This window comes from Antennarius striatus, chromosome 10 (assembly GCF_040054535.1).
Source record: "Antennarius striatus isolate MH-2024 chromosome 10, ASM4005453v1, whole genome shotgun sequence".
In the NCBI taxonomy this organism is placed as follows: domain Eukaryota; kingdom Metazoa; phylum Chordata; class Actinopteri; order Lophiiformes; family Antennariidae; genus Antennarius; species Antennarius striatus.
In genome coordinates this window covers 12,892,852-12,909,165 of record NC_090785.1, presented here as the reverse complement: position 1 = coordinate 12,909,165, position 16,314 = coordinate 12,892,852, and the positions used below count along the sequence as shown (strand labels likewise).

General features: G+C 41.4%; 1 protein-coding gene across 1 annotated transcript in view; it reads right to left on the bottom strand.

The window, feature by feature from the left end:
* The window catches only part of LOC137602950 (collagen alpha-1(XXIII) chain), a 110,353-nt gene that overhangs the window by 15,725 nt on the left and 78,314 nt on the right, over positions 1-16,314 (bottom strand). Inside the window, 6 exon segments of the mRNA XM_068326086.1 lie at positions 460-486; positions 1,310-1,336; positions 3,676-3,702; positions 3,802-3,828; positions 10,237-10,263; positions 14,032-14,096. Of these exon segments, the coding sequence (XP_068182187.1) occupies positions 460-486; positions 1,310-1,336; positions 3,676-3,702; positions 3,802-3,828; positions 10,237-10,263; positions 14,032-14,096 (200 nt within the window).

The following is a 16,314-nucleotide window of genomic DNA, read 5'->3' as shown; positions in this document are numbered from 1 at the left end:
TGAAGGAGAATTTTATGGGTTCAACAGAACACTTCCCAAATATCAAGTAGTATGTTTATTCAGCTTTGTGGCACGAGATTTACGATACTGTCTGTTCTGTCAATGGAAAGGCAAAAGCAAAGTGAAAACACATTTTTTTCATGGCACGATTGTTTTTCAAATTTGAAAGGAAATTAACTTCTTAATATGATGGGAGGACAAAAAGCACAGCTCTTGACCCTGAAAGACAGCAAATATCAAATAAGAGGCAGAGGCGGAAAATAACAAAGCATGTGGAACAGGACAGAGAGTGGATAAGAAGGGTTAAGAGGAAGCTCATAATCAAATCAAAAAGATCTGCTGAGGAACAAAAGACAATTAACGGAAAAATCTATTCAGTCTGGTCAGTTTAAAATTGTATAGAACATTCAAAATTATCTTGTTTTACCTTCTCCGGAAAAGAATGAATACACGACTTACCCTTGGCCCAATGTCTCCTTGGTCACCCTGAGAAAAACAAACAAACAAGAAAACAATGGTCAGCAATTACTGCACACTAGGACATCGGATGACTATACTGTTGAGCATGTTTGACGATCACATTGGAAAATTAATACTTGTGTATAAGAAGGAAGCAAGTCATAGGTCACTGGTCCCCAAACCATCTCAGCGTGTCGGTATTTACTCCCTGAATCATTACACGCACCGCAATTGGAATCATCTGATGTGGTGCAGTGGGTGAAGTACAACTGAGGATGCACATGTTGGGGTTGATGTTTCTATGTTGATGATCTGCTCATGTTTTCATCGCTGTGCTGCTAGTATTCACACATGAGGGGAACTAGTGTTCCAAACGCTGTACCGTTCATTGGTTAGCCACAGCCTGCTCTGTCAGATGCTGTTAGCACTGGTGTTGCTCTTGTAATTGGGTTTATTGGACACTATTTGCTTGGTGTAAATCCAACATCAAAAAAACACAAACACAGAGCACAAACAACACGGAGCTCTCGCCAGCTCTCGCAGCTCTCATGATCACTACAATTACAGTTTGAGCAGAGGTTCACAGAGCGGGAAAACATCTGGCTATCATCGAGCCCTGCGGAAGGCCTGTAAACTTGTTTAGTGTCTTGACGTGGGAATGTGCGGAGACATACGAGCTCCTACATAACTACATGTAATCTATGGTTGTGAGAGGGGTGAGTGAAGGGAGCAATTGTGAGGTTGTGTTAAAGTGTGTGCACTCACATTTGTGTCATTCTGAAGTGATCTGCATGTAAATTAATGAGAGAAATGCATTTTCGCAGCTGCTAAAACCCAATTCGAATCGTACCTTGTCTCCCTTGGGTCCGGCTGGCCCCTGTGAGAAGGAGGAGAAAGTTGGTCAAGAACGATTATCATATGAATAATATACATCACAATGCATTACATCTTTCTCAACAGGCCTAAAACAGGAAGCCCTAAATCAAACGTTAAGGCAGTAATATCACTTAATGCAGCATGGGGTGATGTCTTAGCAAATTTCAAAATAAGAGCATGTGATGTGAGCTTGCAGTAAGAATCCCCTTGGAAATATCTTTGAGAGATAAAAACTGTTTCGCTAAGAGATAAAACAAAAGGAGTAGAGTATCCCTTTGCTCCTCCACCAGCCCTCACTCAGAGAAGAACTCCTAAGATGCTTCTGACATGGAATGCTTGAAAAAAACCGGCCAATCCACCCGCGGTATGTAAGACACTGATACACAGTGGTGTGGGACGGTTTGACATTGTTTTATGAACACCCGGCCGACCAATGATCTAATCCCTGCCAATCCGCATGTGCTCAGCCTTCGTCCATCTCTCCGTCTGTCCCAGGGACGGAACCGCAAACCGCAGACTGACTAACAATCAAGCCTGTAATTGTGACGGAGACAGGCAGAGACAACATGGAGACTTTCCATCAAGGGTCTGTTCTCAGCCCTGTATCTGTCCAAAAGGGACCACAGTGTGGAGATCTTACCTCTCACAGCCTGACCACTTAATAATTAAGATTTTCATGTCTTGACTTGTTTCACTCATGCAAAGCTGTATCTCACTGGTTCCTTCAGTCTGCTCCCTTTTTGTTAAATCTGCCATGAAACCTCCTTCTGTATCTCGTGTGTCTGTCTGGCAGGCATTTTCTCTGGACTGGAGCTGACACTATGAGTATAGACCTGAAGAAAGTGTTTGACCTGTGACTAGTCGTGTGATGACAGGCAGCTTGTGCACACTGATCTCTCCAGTTCAAGAAAAGAAGAGACGGAGGTTTAATTCAATGCCAACAAACACACTCACTATAAGTGTGTCATTATGATTCTAGACTTTCATATCATACTTTCAGTTTATTCACTCTAATCTTATTTTCCTGACAGGATAATCAGAACAGACTCATGCTGTCTGGCCAAACACGACTCAAAACTGAAAAACATTTGACTCTAGTCAGGATTCTAAAATGTGCATAAACTGACTAACGTGTGACTGGACTGAGATGATAAAGGAAAACATGCGTGATAGCATTAGATAGCCTTAAACTGGATGTTTTGATTCAATATTGGAAAACTCAGTAATTTGAAAGGTTGCTTTTTAATTTTATATGCAGGACATTATTTTATCTTGAACATTTAGTTTTTCTCACCTTGTTTTAATTTTAGTGGACGTGTTTTTGGCTGGCATTCTTTTTTTTTTGCATTAGGTTTAAAATATAATAACACTCATTAATGTTACATTACAGTAAGCTGTTCATGTTTTGATCAACTAAACAAAGAGTAGGATGTTATTTGTATCATTCATAACCATAATTAAAGTGGTTAAAAGAGTTAAACCCTGAACAGTTCAACATGATGGTGTACCATTGGTCTTAAAGTTTCTTTCCTTGTGAAAGAGCTTTTCGTCTCACTCCTTCCTTTGTTTATAGATGACTAACCTTTATTCGTGAGCTCATCTTCATTTTGAAATTATTGTTATGTCCTTGATCTTACTTTTGACAAACCACTAGATTTTTCCTGCCACTTCAATCCTTTATTCTCCTTGTTTTCATCTCCCCACAACATCCCTTCTGTACTTAAGTGACTCTGAGGTCTACGCCACACCTGCTGGGGTTTTACGACAGAACCTCTGTAATGGGGAGAGTCCTCTTAAACAACCGACCCAGCTTGAGTTCTCCTTTTGCAGGAAAAAAACATTGTAATGGTGTTTGGAAAGGAGCCGTTCAAACAGCCCTCATCATGCTGCAAGGGGTTTACATTTCAGGAGACGAATCCTTGTCATAGTTGAAGGGACAGAGAGATGAAGGGAGGAGTGGGGGTGATAGAGGGTACAGTAATGAGTTTCAAAGCTTCCTCATCTCTTCTCTGCTTTATCTGTTTTCATGCTGCACCTGGATGAGTCTGGAGTTTTCAGGAAGGGTGATGGATGGGTCTCAGAGGTGAAGTGCGAAAGGGATTTTGGCACTTGATTCAATTGAACCATGATTTGCCTGCAGCTGTGAGCGCCATGATGACTTAAGAGGTGGAACAAGAGACCATGGCTACCATGGGCTTGTCAGGTTCCCGTGGTAACAGTAACAAAAAAACCCCAAAACTGACGGGGTCAAATACCCATCTGGATTCATATTTAGAAAATCACTGAGCATGAATTCAGTTTGCTATTTGACAAACAAGACAAACGTGTGTGAAGGTGTACCTGGCTTCCCTTGGGACCCGGTAAACCCTGAGAGGATAAGCAGGACAAGAGTTAAAACCAAACTAAATCAGTAACTTGAAGCTGTTACAGGAGCCAAGTGTTTTTACATATTATGGGAATACTCACTGGTTTCCCATCAAGTCCCAGTGGACCCTGTGTGAAAGGCAGACAAAGAGAAATTATGACAAAATCACACACAAAATAAAAAAACCAACAATTTGAGACTTTTGACAAATGTTATTTCTGTTGCAATCTGTCAACAAAAGCCACAAACTTATACTATCATTGTGACTGGCGACAAAACAATCTGGCATCTAAATATGTCACAATTTGATCTCTGTTACTTCAGCATTTGTGTTGAGTAAACTTTGCTGGTGTTAATCGTACAACCTTTAAGCAGGGTAGCCATTTCCCCGGTTTCCAGTTTTTCTGCTAAGGAATGCCTGCTGTCTCTCTCTCTCCTCTGAGCTGGTGTGGTGGAATCAATATTCTTACATACATCTCAACACATTAGTGAATAAGAATATCTCCAAAGGTGTAAATGTATTCCTAAAAGATTGGATAGTGACTGTAATTCTGCTGTCAATGCCCTATTTGTTTGCAATCCATTGAAAAAGCTTCTTTAATTATAGATTCTCTTAAAACATGTATTTGTATTTTACATTATTTACATTATTATTATTTTACATTATTTGAGTCTTGTCTGTTTATCTCCAAGGCAACAATGTAAATTATCTCAGCTTAGGAAAAACAGTTAAGTGGATTTGACGAGACAAAGTGTCAAAGTGAGAAGAGTAAAAAGTGAGCTTTTAAATCACAGAGAAAGCCCAGAGAGTCTGGAAAGTATAAGACACAGAAGTGGAAAATGGCAAATGAGCTTTCATTGATATAAAGGTTCTTTGTATATCCTGCCCCATTTCGCTCTGTTTGTGTACAGTCATAGAACTCAGGATTAAATATGTTTCTTGGTGTTTGCAGTTTATAATTATTCCAAGATTTAAAGAGCTGTGTCCAGCACCAGAGACTGTGAGTGGATTTGATCCAGCTGGATAAATCCTCCCCACAACCCCACATCCACCATGTCTGTGTTTGTGGTGATGAGATATTCGGACAGGCAGTTTAAAGTTTCTGTCTAACCTTCCCCTGTGCTGAAGCAGCAGCTGAAGTCTTCCACTTTGTTTACCTCAATAAAAACAGGGAAGCATTCGTTGGACCTCCTCGGAAAAGCAACACTCGGTTGTGACACAGGCATTTAGAACCCCCACTTTAGAAAAGACGAGTTGTTGGCTCTTGGTTCAAACTTTCCAACAAAACAATTAAATGTGATGTAAAACCAATGTTGACTTTCTCTCGAACGACTGTACTTGATCTTAAGTTAACAGTTTTTACTACGTCCCTTGAGTTGCTTGCCCGTTCACAGAGTTGTTGGATCTGCCGACTGGAAACCATCATAAACAACTGTCCTTTCTGGATTTGTAGGTCTTACATAAGATGAGCTTTGCTCTTCATCTCCTCGCTCTACCAGCCCCATGGGTGCTATCCAGGCTGCGTACTGTTGCCCAAACCTACCGCAGTGTCATCCCCGCCTGCTCTGATGAATGGAAGAAGCCATTTAGGTATGGCGTGAAAAGGAGAAGCAGGACAGAGGGAAGGCTTCTCACTTCAATAGTTTATTTGATCCGTTGCCCTCTTCAGTCTTCTAATGAGGAAGTATGGCTATAAATTCTCCTCAGAAACTAAAGCAGTTAGTCTCTATAAAAGGAATTTAAACAAAAGACCTGCAAAAAGCCTTTGAGATTCTTAATGTCTTTTTGTTTAAGAGGCATTGAGAAATGAGCAGTAGGTAACTGAGACCAGGGTGGAACAAATGACTGGGACCAATCAGACAGCAATAACTTAACACCAGACTGTCTAAAGTTGAGAGGAGTGTGAAGATGAAGGATGAAATGTTCTGTATTCCCTTCAATAGATCGACAGAGGTCAGGCTGAGTTGTAATTTCATCACTCTATTAAACGCAGCACGTCTCAGCTGTCATGTCACGCATGGCAAGTGTGAAAATTGGAACAAGCCGACAAATACAGCAGTGACTTTTTTCTCCTATGTGAGTCCGTATCTCTTGATCTATGCATTTGTGCATGTGTGTGAGCAGTGATATCTTTGCATCTGGCAGTGTTTATCAGGGTCTGGCTTCTTTAGGACTCATCATGATGAGTGCATCAGATGCAAACGATGAGGTCATTGACTGCTGCAAACCTGAAGCGCAAACACACTGATTTATTGCTGCAAAGAAACCAGTGGCTGATGGGATGTACATAAAACTCCTCAGCAAACAGAAAGAGAACTGCAAAGCTCTCTCTTATGTCACTTCAAAATCTACATAGAGTAGATAATTATATTTGATGTGCGCTGGATCATATAAGGACATCACCATGGAATTTCTCTCCAAGCATTCCAGGCGTTATCCATGAAGGTAAAAGCAAAGGGTTTGTAAACCCTTTAAATAATTGTGGATAATGAGCCACATCACCACAAATCTAATGGATTTTTCGTTGGCCGTGATGTAACTCTCCAAAAGATTTAAGCAAAATCCATTCATAGTGTTTTGATTTATCTACCTACAGTCAGGTAAACAAAACCCACCAAAAAACTTTACCTCCTTTGCAAAAAGTAATTAAAATGTGCCTCTTCTTTAAGACGCAGAATATCAATATATTGGAACAGATAAACCACCGTGTAGCGCCTTGAGGAAAAACTAAATTAACAAAAATAGTCCGCCTGTCTGACAGGATAACCTTTACTTAAAAAGTAAGGTTAGGATAAGCTTTACTTAAAAAAGCAACAGAGGTTAGAAGAAAGAGAAGCCAAGGGAAACAGGGGCCAGTCAGGTTCATGTGATAAAGAGCAACAACAGGAACATGGGAGGGAGGTTAGACTTTCATATTGTCTTTCTGGATAGCTGCTTGGTCATACTGCACCTCTGGTGTGGTATGGACATACAGAATACACAACGGTGTGCAAGGTGTGTCAAACACTGAATAAGAAATGAGGATAGATAGAGGAGCACAAAAGAAAACAGATTCATGTCAAGAAATGGTGGTGAAAAAGCCAACCTGGTGAGGAAAATAAGCGATACGTTTTATGTGTGTATTTCATGTCTACACTGCTGTTTTGTCCTGCAGCATCCTCTGGCAGATTAAAAAAAAAAGAAAAAAAAAAGCCTTGACTCAGCATTCCCACCAATTAGACGGCTTTTAAACAAATTTCTGGAAAATAGTTTGGCTTGCGGGAGGCCTCGTGTCTGTGTCTATGTCTGTGAGTGTGTGCGTGCATGCTCATGCATGCATATGTGCAGGTTTTAATCCCAGTGAAACAGAGTGAGAGGTGTCTATGCCATCTTTATTGTACTCCCTACAGTGCAGACTGGTAATTATACAGTGGGGTGTGATTGTTGATGCATTGTGAAAACTCAATGTCTGCACATCAGAGCAGACGTCTCACACATATGCTGCAGTAACGTATCGCACACGTTCGACTCAATGAGATTAATCACGATGAGAGATTATGAACCTCTTCCTCTCTCCTGGTTCTACTTTCCTCACTTCTCAAGTCTTTGATGAAATTCTCTCGCGGTGATTCATCTGCCTTTTAAACAATATTTTTCTCTCCTCATCTCTGGTTGCATTTATTTCACATCAGGGACAAATATGTTAAGGACACATAGATGTAGCTTGTGATGAATTACATTTCAAGAAAGTAGCATGTACATCCTGAACCAGAGAACTGTGTGTTTTGAGACAGAAAATTACCGACATGTTGTCGGGTGACTGTCTGGCTTTAATCTACGCTCTCAGGCCTGGGAGGCTGAACAATGGAGGCCTTGGATAGTTTATGCTGAGCGAGATCCTCTGCCTGTCACACAATGGCAGTTCAGAATAAACACACTAGTGGCTGCTATGCTGGTGACTGTGCATATGAATAATCAACTGGTCTGTGTGTATGCGCGTGTGTGGGCATGAGTTTACCCCTCCACACAGGTCTACCAGTCTGTCTGACTTTAATTGTTTGACAGTAGGAAAACTCACTTCTGAAACTCAACTCCCTCTCCTGTGATTTATGGGAGGAAGACGTGACAGAGGTTACGCCAGGAGAGAAAACACACACACACACACACACACACACACACACACACACACACACACACACACACACACACACACACACACACACACACACACACACACACACACACACACACACACACGCACGCCGATCCTACACACAAACCACATGTCATTAACACTGTTTATCATCTTAGTAATGCTTCGGTAGAAGATGAAGCTGCATGCATTAGTCAAATGAAGATGTAGAACCGTTAGACATGTGTATGCCACCTGAATAAAGTACAACACATGAACACACACACACACACACACACACACACACACACACACACACACACACACACACACACACACACACACACATACACACAGTTAAGACAGAGCCGACACAATACTCAGTGCTGGAAGAAGTATTCTGATTCCTTCACTGAGGTAAAATAACTCACGCCACATATAAATACTAACATGATACTGCTTCTTGTAAAAGTGCATCTAGTATCTATAACCACTTGCAGGTGGGGGGTGGGGGGGGGCACAACAGACAGGATTGTACATTTTTGGACTGTGGGAGGACAGCAGTGCACCAGAAGTGAACCCTTGCCAACACAAGAACATGAAAACTCCACAGAAGATTAAAGTTAAGATTAGGTTAAAGGGTGAAAGAGGTGAGATAGAAAGTGTTGGAAAGTTGAAAACAGAGAGAGAACACGTGTTGGCACGACAGAGTTAGCACCGCAGCGCTCAGGACCTGACTTAACTCATTTGTGTTGATGTGAGCATGCCCCCTCCACATGAGCGGCACAATTTAAACACACACACGCACGAACGCACGCACACACACACACACACACACACGCACACACACACACACACACACACACACACACACGCACGCACACACACACACACACACAGACTGTCTGGCCACAGCTCTGGCCTCTGTTACAGATAAACTTTGGGCTGTTGGATGGATTTCACACACACACATGTGCACATATGGACACAGACACACAAACACTTCTACCAAACAGGAAGAATGGATCTATTTAAGCCACAGCTTTTGAAACCTGATAACCACTGTTGCTGCTTTATGAAATAATGTTCTGTCCCTGTTAATTGCCAGTGTGATTAATCAACTGTAACTTCATACACACAGCTTGCTTTGTCATCCTTTCTACACTCATGCGTCATGCAGAGCGAGTTACCCACTTGGACTTAGCAAACGTTTTCAGATTTTTTGCATCTGTATGATTATAGATCTGTAAGGAGGGATTTTCATCCTAATTAGACTGGGAGTGCACAGATTATGCAGTTTTAAAGTAACGCAATACATGATTTGCTTAAATGCTTCGAAAGCTACCATGTGCCACGACTTTGGGCTTTCTAATGAAGACAGTGGCAAGGATGAATAGAGTCACAGGCAAACCAACGAAAATGTTCACACTCTTCTCCGAGTCCACCTGTGTGTAATTAGCAGCAGACATTTCCAGTCATGGAAAGCTGAGCACTGCCTGGCAGACTGGGATTCTAACTGGGTAATGAACTTACCAAAAACACACAACAAACCAAAGCACAATGAAACCCCAAAGAGAAACAAAAATAGTCAACAAGATGCTGTGTGGAGCACAACACCAGCCGTACATTTTGAGTCACCATGGCGACCAGACAGAAGGAATCATTCGGAACACATAACACGCCTGTATATCGACTCAGCTCATTCTAATGCTTCATGAGAACTGCTCACCATCCACATTGAATCCATCTGCTATATATGACATGAACAGTACGGGTGCGTGTCTGTTTTAGGTGGTAAGACTTTGGCCATGCCTGAACCACAAATCAGCAACAGAGCTGTGAGTGGTTTCATCTCAGCGCTGGCGTCCGGCAGATAACAGACTTTCTCCACAAGAGGCCACTGCTTCTCTGGGTAACACAGGAACCGGTCCTGTCGTGGTTCGCCTCTGGTAGAAATCAGGTGTCTGATTTGCATTCAGTAGCTCTGGATGGACACAGTTACTTTATTAACATCAGTAATCCCCATGGTGACCATGATTCGCACCACGTGGGTGAATGCTTCATATTTTCATTGGTATTCTGAGGCTAACTGACAGCTTCAGTTTTATTGTCTTTCTGTGTACTTATTTTTACACATGACTTCCCAGCTCAGAATGCTGATGTATGAATGTGTTTAAATGCACATGTCCTTCGTATTTGTGTTATTTTTACTTTATGGGGCAGGATATATCACTGGTGAACAGCAACTGGTGAGGGCTGCATAAAAAAGCAAGGAGAAAACAATTTCCCTAATGACAAAGAGACAGTGAAAGGAAACAGAAAAACGCATTTCCAAGCTGGAAGAGTGGAATAAATACAGAGAACATTAGAGATTGTGATTGGTTGAAATAAACAGTGGAGCAATAACAAATAAATCAGATTTACCGGGTATCCATCCCGTCCAGATTTGCCCTGTTGAGGTTAGAGATTAATGCATGAAGCATTTAGATGGGTTAGCACAGGAACCCACAACTGCACACAACATGCTGCGTTTATTATTATAAAAATCTTTTAAAGAAGACAAACATGAAATGATACACATGATAAATGTTTTAAATGAATTAAACTACTACAGCTGACAGGCCAGACTGTGACAGTGACTGAAAAAGCACATCTTGCATCCAGCTCCAAGAGATGGAAGCTGCTCTTTGGATGTGTTCAGGAAAACAAATTATATGTTGTTTCATGCCCCCTCAGTGTAAACCAGGTGCACAGTCAGGAAAGGTTTATGGTGTGTTCAGGAGAATTTGCCCTCCTGCATGTCTGATCTGTGCCACATGCGACCAAAATATCTTAAATTAAAGAAAGAAAATCAATAATGGATCTATTTTTTTTTTTAGGAGGGTTGCAACATTTAAATTCAAATGGGAAAAAAGCTGCGGGCATCATTAATTCCATGTCAGGACAAGTTTTTTCATGTGTGTGTTTGATCTGATGTGTGCATGGGTGTGTCAGCAGGAGTAATGGTCCCCCAGAAGAGGATGACACGCTGCCAATCTCAACATTCCTTCACCATCCATATGAAACACACACACATGCACGCACGCACGTACGCACGCACGCACACACACACACACACACACACACACACACACACACACACACACACACACACACACACACACACACACACACACACACACACACACACACACACATTAGTATGTCTGTGTGTTACAGCAGCAGGAGAATATCAGAGTTTGAGTGGAAAATAAAAGAAAAGCATGCGTGTTTGTTTGTGTTTGCATGTTGATTTCCACAAGAAAAGCTAAATATTGGTGTTAATATTACAGGACCAAGACAAAGTCATACTTACAGGAGATCCTGCAAGAGAAAAAGAGAGATCAAGCATGAATAAAGAAGTACATTACATACATTTACAGTGACATACAGCACAGCACGAGTGTGCTACTCTAACATCTGGTTTGTACAGCAATCAATTCCTCTGAACAGTGGTAAACAACAAAAAAACTGCATATGCAATGTGGTTTGTTAGATGATGACTGCAATTAACCCCGTAAATATGGTACAGAAAAAGCTCATTAGAACCACTGCATTTGGAGTTTGCGGTGACCCTGTTATGATAAACAGACTTCTGGATAATGGGTCATGTTTTGCATTAGGACATGAAGTCATGTCCAGACTTTGTTTCCGAAGAAGATATGGGTGTATAAGATCGGGAACAAACAGTTGGGGAAAACATTAGAGTTTGCTGCAAACTATTCACCCATTTAAATCATGAAAAAGATGTCTTAGGTATCTCTCCAGGGCAGTCTCTCAGATCTGATTGAAATGCTCTGATGTTGAGTCTCGGCAGCAGAAAGTACACTCTGCTTTTCATACGAAGCAAAAACAAGAGTAGTGATCAAAGACTTCTCTCTGTCTTGGTCTTAAAGGAATGTTCTTTTAAAAGTCCAAGGCTGTGCACTAATAACCCACTCAGACCTGTACAAAGTGAACATATCATTTTGCCATGAAAACTTTTATATTAGTAATTGTTTTAAATTGATCTTATTTAAACTAAAAAACCAATCATTGTGCCTGTATGTGGTTAACAGAATTACATTACACGGCCCAATTTGGAGTTACGCCACCAATGCAGTTCTGTTTCTGAGTTCGTCAGATGCAAAACTAAACATCATACGATTCAAGATTGAAAACAGAATCCCTCTGGAGAGAAGCAGGACATTTGTGGTGTTCTGTAACTATTTAAACACACACACAAAAAAAAAATGCTAATGTGACCAGAATCTACATGAGCCTTGAAGTTGGCCGTTTGATTCAAAAAGGCAGGACATTTTTGGGGTGAGTAGAAAGAGGAACGAAAAATGAAGGTGGTTGAGGAGGAGAGATGTAAGAGGAGGAAGAAGACAGAGGTGTCTGGGTTTATGAGGCATGAAGACAAAGTCAATCAAGCCTAGCTGTGTCTAGACCCCAGGACATGGACCTCCTGGGTTAGACAGTTGGGTAAATAACACAGGCTTCAGACGCCAGATTTAACCACTGAACTTGAGACAGGTGAGATTGTGGAGACCAGAAAGAAAGAGACTGAAAATAAAAGAGAAAAATGTCAAAGGAAGAGGAAAGATTTATAAAGGAGACAGGGTGACAGTTACTCTGTCTGAACCCTTTCCTGTTATTTAGGTTTGCATTTCTGTTTCTTCTCTCTACTCTCATTTATTTCTTTGACAGAAACCTGCTCTTGTAAAACATTGTCCTAGAAGATGGCGTAACAGCCCTCCTCAACCGCTGCAGCACATGCTGAAATGTGAGGACGCGAACGGAAACAAGATGAGAGACAAAGTAAACAGGACCACATCTCCCTGTTTCAAAACAGACCATTCTGAACCTAAAATAGAGCAGCCAATGAGATGAAACTTTAGCAGCAAACCATTCTGTAATGATAATCCTCCAAAAGTCCAAGCGGCTGGAAATACATACCACCTTGATGACCAGCAGTCATTTACTCGTTTTAGTAATCGCCTGATGGAACTGCAGAAGATTTGTGTAATCTATGTTGATCGTTGGACGATGGGAGGATGGAGGTAATTATAAAGGACAAGTGGTTACAATCTATATTTGTCTTATTGTCAATAAATCCCATGGAAACACCAAAACCCAGCTACCATTGTTGTCCAGAAACTATTAAAATCACATCAGGAAGCCACAGCGTTGTACGGGGTCAGTCCCACATCCACTGTCATGCAGCTGTAAATAATCACAACCAATAATTAAAGCCAGCAGATACAATTTTAACTCTGTCTGAATAACAGTGCTCAGCTGTTGTAGGACATGATGGAGCCTTTAAGAAAATAGAACGATATATTTACGATTTGTTTTTAAAATTTCATTGCTTTAGCATGAAGGGGAAACAAAAATGAAATATGAAAACATTAGGTTAATATGACACTAAAGGGTATGATGCTTTAGTTTGGTTTCCCCTAATTTATTATTCTGCATTAAAAACCTAATTACAAAAACAACAAGAGTTTGCAATTATTCATTTGAGTTATGCTATTTTGCTTTGATAATTTGACGTTTCTTGGTAAAACAAAGAAGAAGAATTAATGTTTAACAGTGATTTGTAAGCATCTTTCTAGGAAGTGGTCTCCTAAACATCTACAACAAGTGACTCAGAACCACATTAAATGTATTAGCATCTGACACATATCCTGCAGAACAATTGCAGTCCGCGCATAAAATCACAATAGTGTCATGCTACCGGACTCAACCACCAATTTAATGAATGTGACTGAAACCTCGAGTCTAACGTTTAGCCTGTCAGGAGGACCTTTTGTGCAGTTGGAGTTATGTTTCTGCACTATTTTTTCCCCTCAATGACCATTTTGTGGTCTGCATTACAATAATGGTGGGTATTGATGTTGGCATGGGAAAGTCTTATTAGACGTGTACAACTGCAGCTGCTACCGCTCAGCGAGAACGACCGACATCTGTGTAAAGTTAGTGCAACCACATGGCCAAGGTTAAGGCTGATTCAGTGCAAATAGCAAAGGACAGGGAGTAAGGCCAACTGCGGCCCATCATCCACTGGCCTGACTCATGGGTCACTGCCTTTACAAGCCCTGAAACCTATGTAGTCACCCAGGGAAAAAAAAAAGGAGCAAATAAAAGAGTGAGACTTCCAGGAAAAGTCAGAAAGGACAAATAAACAAACAAAGCAGGTGGGGAGCATCACTTACCGGGTTCCCCTCTTCTTCCCATCCTTCCACGTTTCCCCGGAGGCCCTGTGAAAACACACAGACAGAACTATAAATACCCCCAAATCAGCACTGCATGGACGAGCAGAAAACAACTGAGCAGAACTTGCTGTTTAACTGCTGGTGGGTCGTGTGTTGTGTCTGGCATGAAGCCCGCATGAGCTGGCACAGTACGAAAATGTCCATCTAAAAATGATGCAAGGAGCTATTGAAGATGCTAGAAAATAAAAACAAAGCTGTGACACCCAGAACCAAATGTACCCTATGATTTCACCTCAGACTGAACGAACTGGACCTTGGGATCTCTTCTCACACTGGATAAAAATCAAGTTCATAAATATCATGCCATCTTCCTGTGACCACGCAGTGTAGCAGCTCTGTTCTAGTAAAACCATTTCATGTGGCGATGGACATGTTGGTAAAACAATGAAAAATAGCAGGAGGGCTGTGGAGAATCTGAGTGATAACCCTCCCCCGCTTGATTTGTGTGAGGGGTTTCCTACTAATTACAGAGGTGTCGTTTAAGAGGTGGACAATTTATTCTGCCTAAGCAACTGTTAGAAAATAGTATTTTACTAGCTGCTATACTGTTGATTGGAGTTTGGACAGTCATGTCTTGTTTGATCTTGAGAAAAAAATTGACGAAACACACAAAAGTCTTGGCGACAGTCGGATAAGGAGGACATAAAAATATCCCTAGTAAACACAAGGCAGCACAAGTGGAGGTACTGATGGACTTGGCGGTGGTCTCTGAGGTTCATTAAAACAAGACACTGGTATTTTTCACTTGTATTTTCTTCTTCTTATGCACATTCAATATAAATAATCAGATTTGAAAACGCTCACTCATTCTGTGCATTATTTGGTTACTTTCATCAACCAAACAGAAAGCGTTCAACGTGATCATTGTGTATACTGATCTGAGCTTTCACACTGGACCTTCGTGTTAGCCAGCTAAGTTTGACATAAACTCCATAGGAGGAAAGAAAGTTTGACAGCCACTTTATGACTTAACTAAATCTTGCTTCTCTGTGGGCAGAAACCCTCCTGCGCGTAACACCTTATTTCTTTCTCTTGTTTCCATCCGCCCATCCTCCCACACTCAGTCCTGCCCATGTAATGAAATAGGAGCCATACTGTGTGCTGTTCCTGATGCTAAGTGGTTGTGGCTGCAGACATGTTTTCCCTATTGTCATTATTGAGGTTATTGTAGTGGCATAATCACTTCCTTACTTCGCCCACCCCTTCAAATGGAGCTCAGTCATGCTCCTAAACCTCCTCCTCATGTCTACCTCTCCTGCTTTCATCCTTCTTTTACTCCTTTGCGCAGCAGCAATACACTATTAGTTTCTTTGCCTGTGCTCTACTTTTGAGTCTAGCATGAACCGCAGGACTGCATTTTTCAGCACCCTTTTTAGCTCTTAATCTGATGCAGTTTGACATTTTTAGCAGCCATAAATTCTTCAGGTAAATTAAAATGTAAAAATGGAGAATTAATACAGCCACTAATTCGCCAGCAGTAATATTAATAGTCTCCATATTCCATCGTGGGCCCTACTTCCTCTGCTGAAGCCTACACTGCAATAAACAACAGGTTAAAGTTCCTGGGAGTGGCAGGATGGAAGGAAACATAGTGGCAGTGGAAAAATGACTTGGCAGAGACAAAGCAAAGGAAATAATACACTTGATGTTGGCAGGAGGTTTAAATATAACAAAACACATTAAAAATATGGGAGCCAGGAGGGATGGATGGATGCCTTTACAGTCCTGTAAAACTCCTTGTACAACATGGTCAACGGCCGTGTAAAGTGCTTCTGGAGGGGATATTCATTATAGGATATGGATCGCCAGGGGCCATGCCTACTGCCTTTATGTGAGACATGAAAGCTGACCGTCGGCATGTTGACAGGTTGGTCGCCAAATGCTGGAGGAGCGGGCGTCATAGTGACTGAGGCGCATGATTGAGATTGGTTTGGAGTGGCAGAGTTGAAGGGAAGTGAAGGTGATGACGGGCTGATGTAGAGGATATTGCCTGGAGGAATTAATGACAGCATCACAGAGGAGCAGTGTGTGTGTGTGTGTGTGTGTGTGTGTGTGTGTGTGTGTGTGTGTGTGTGTGTGTGTGTGTGTGTGTGTGTGGACACACACATGTAAGTATGGAAGTACTTTCTTATTTCTGTTCATATTTCATAAGATAGTATTGAATAATGAAATATAGGGAAATGAGCATGAGACATAGTGATTT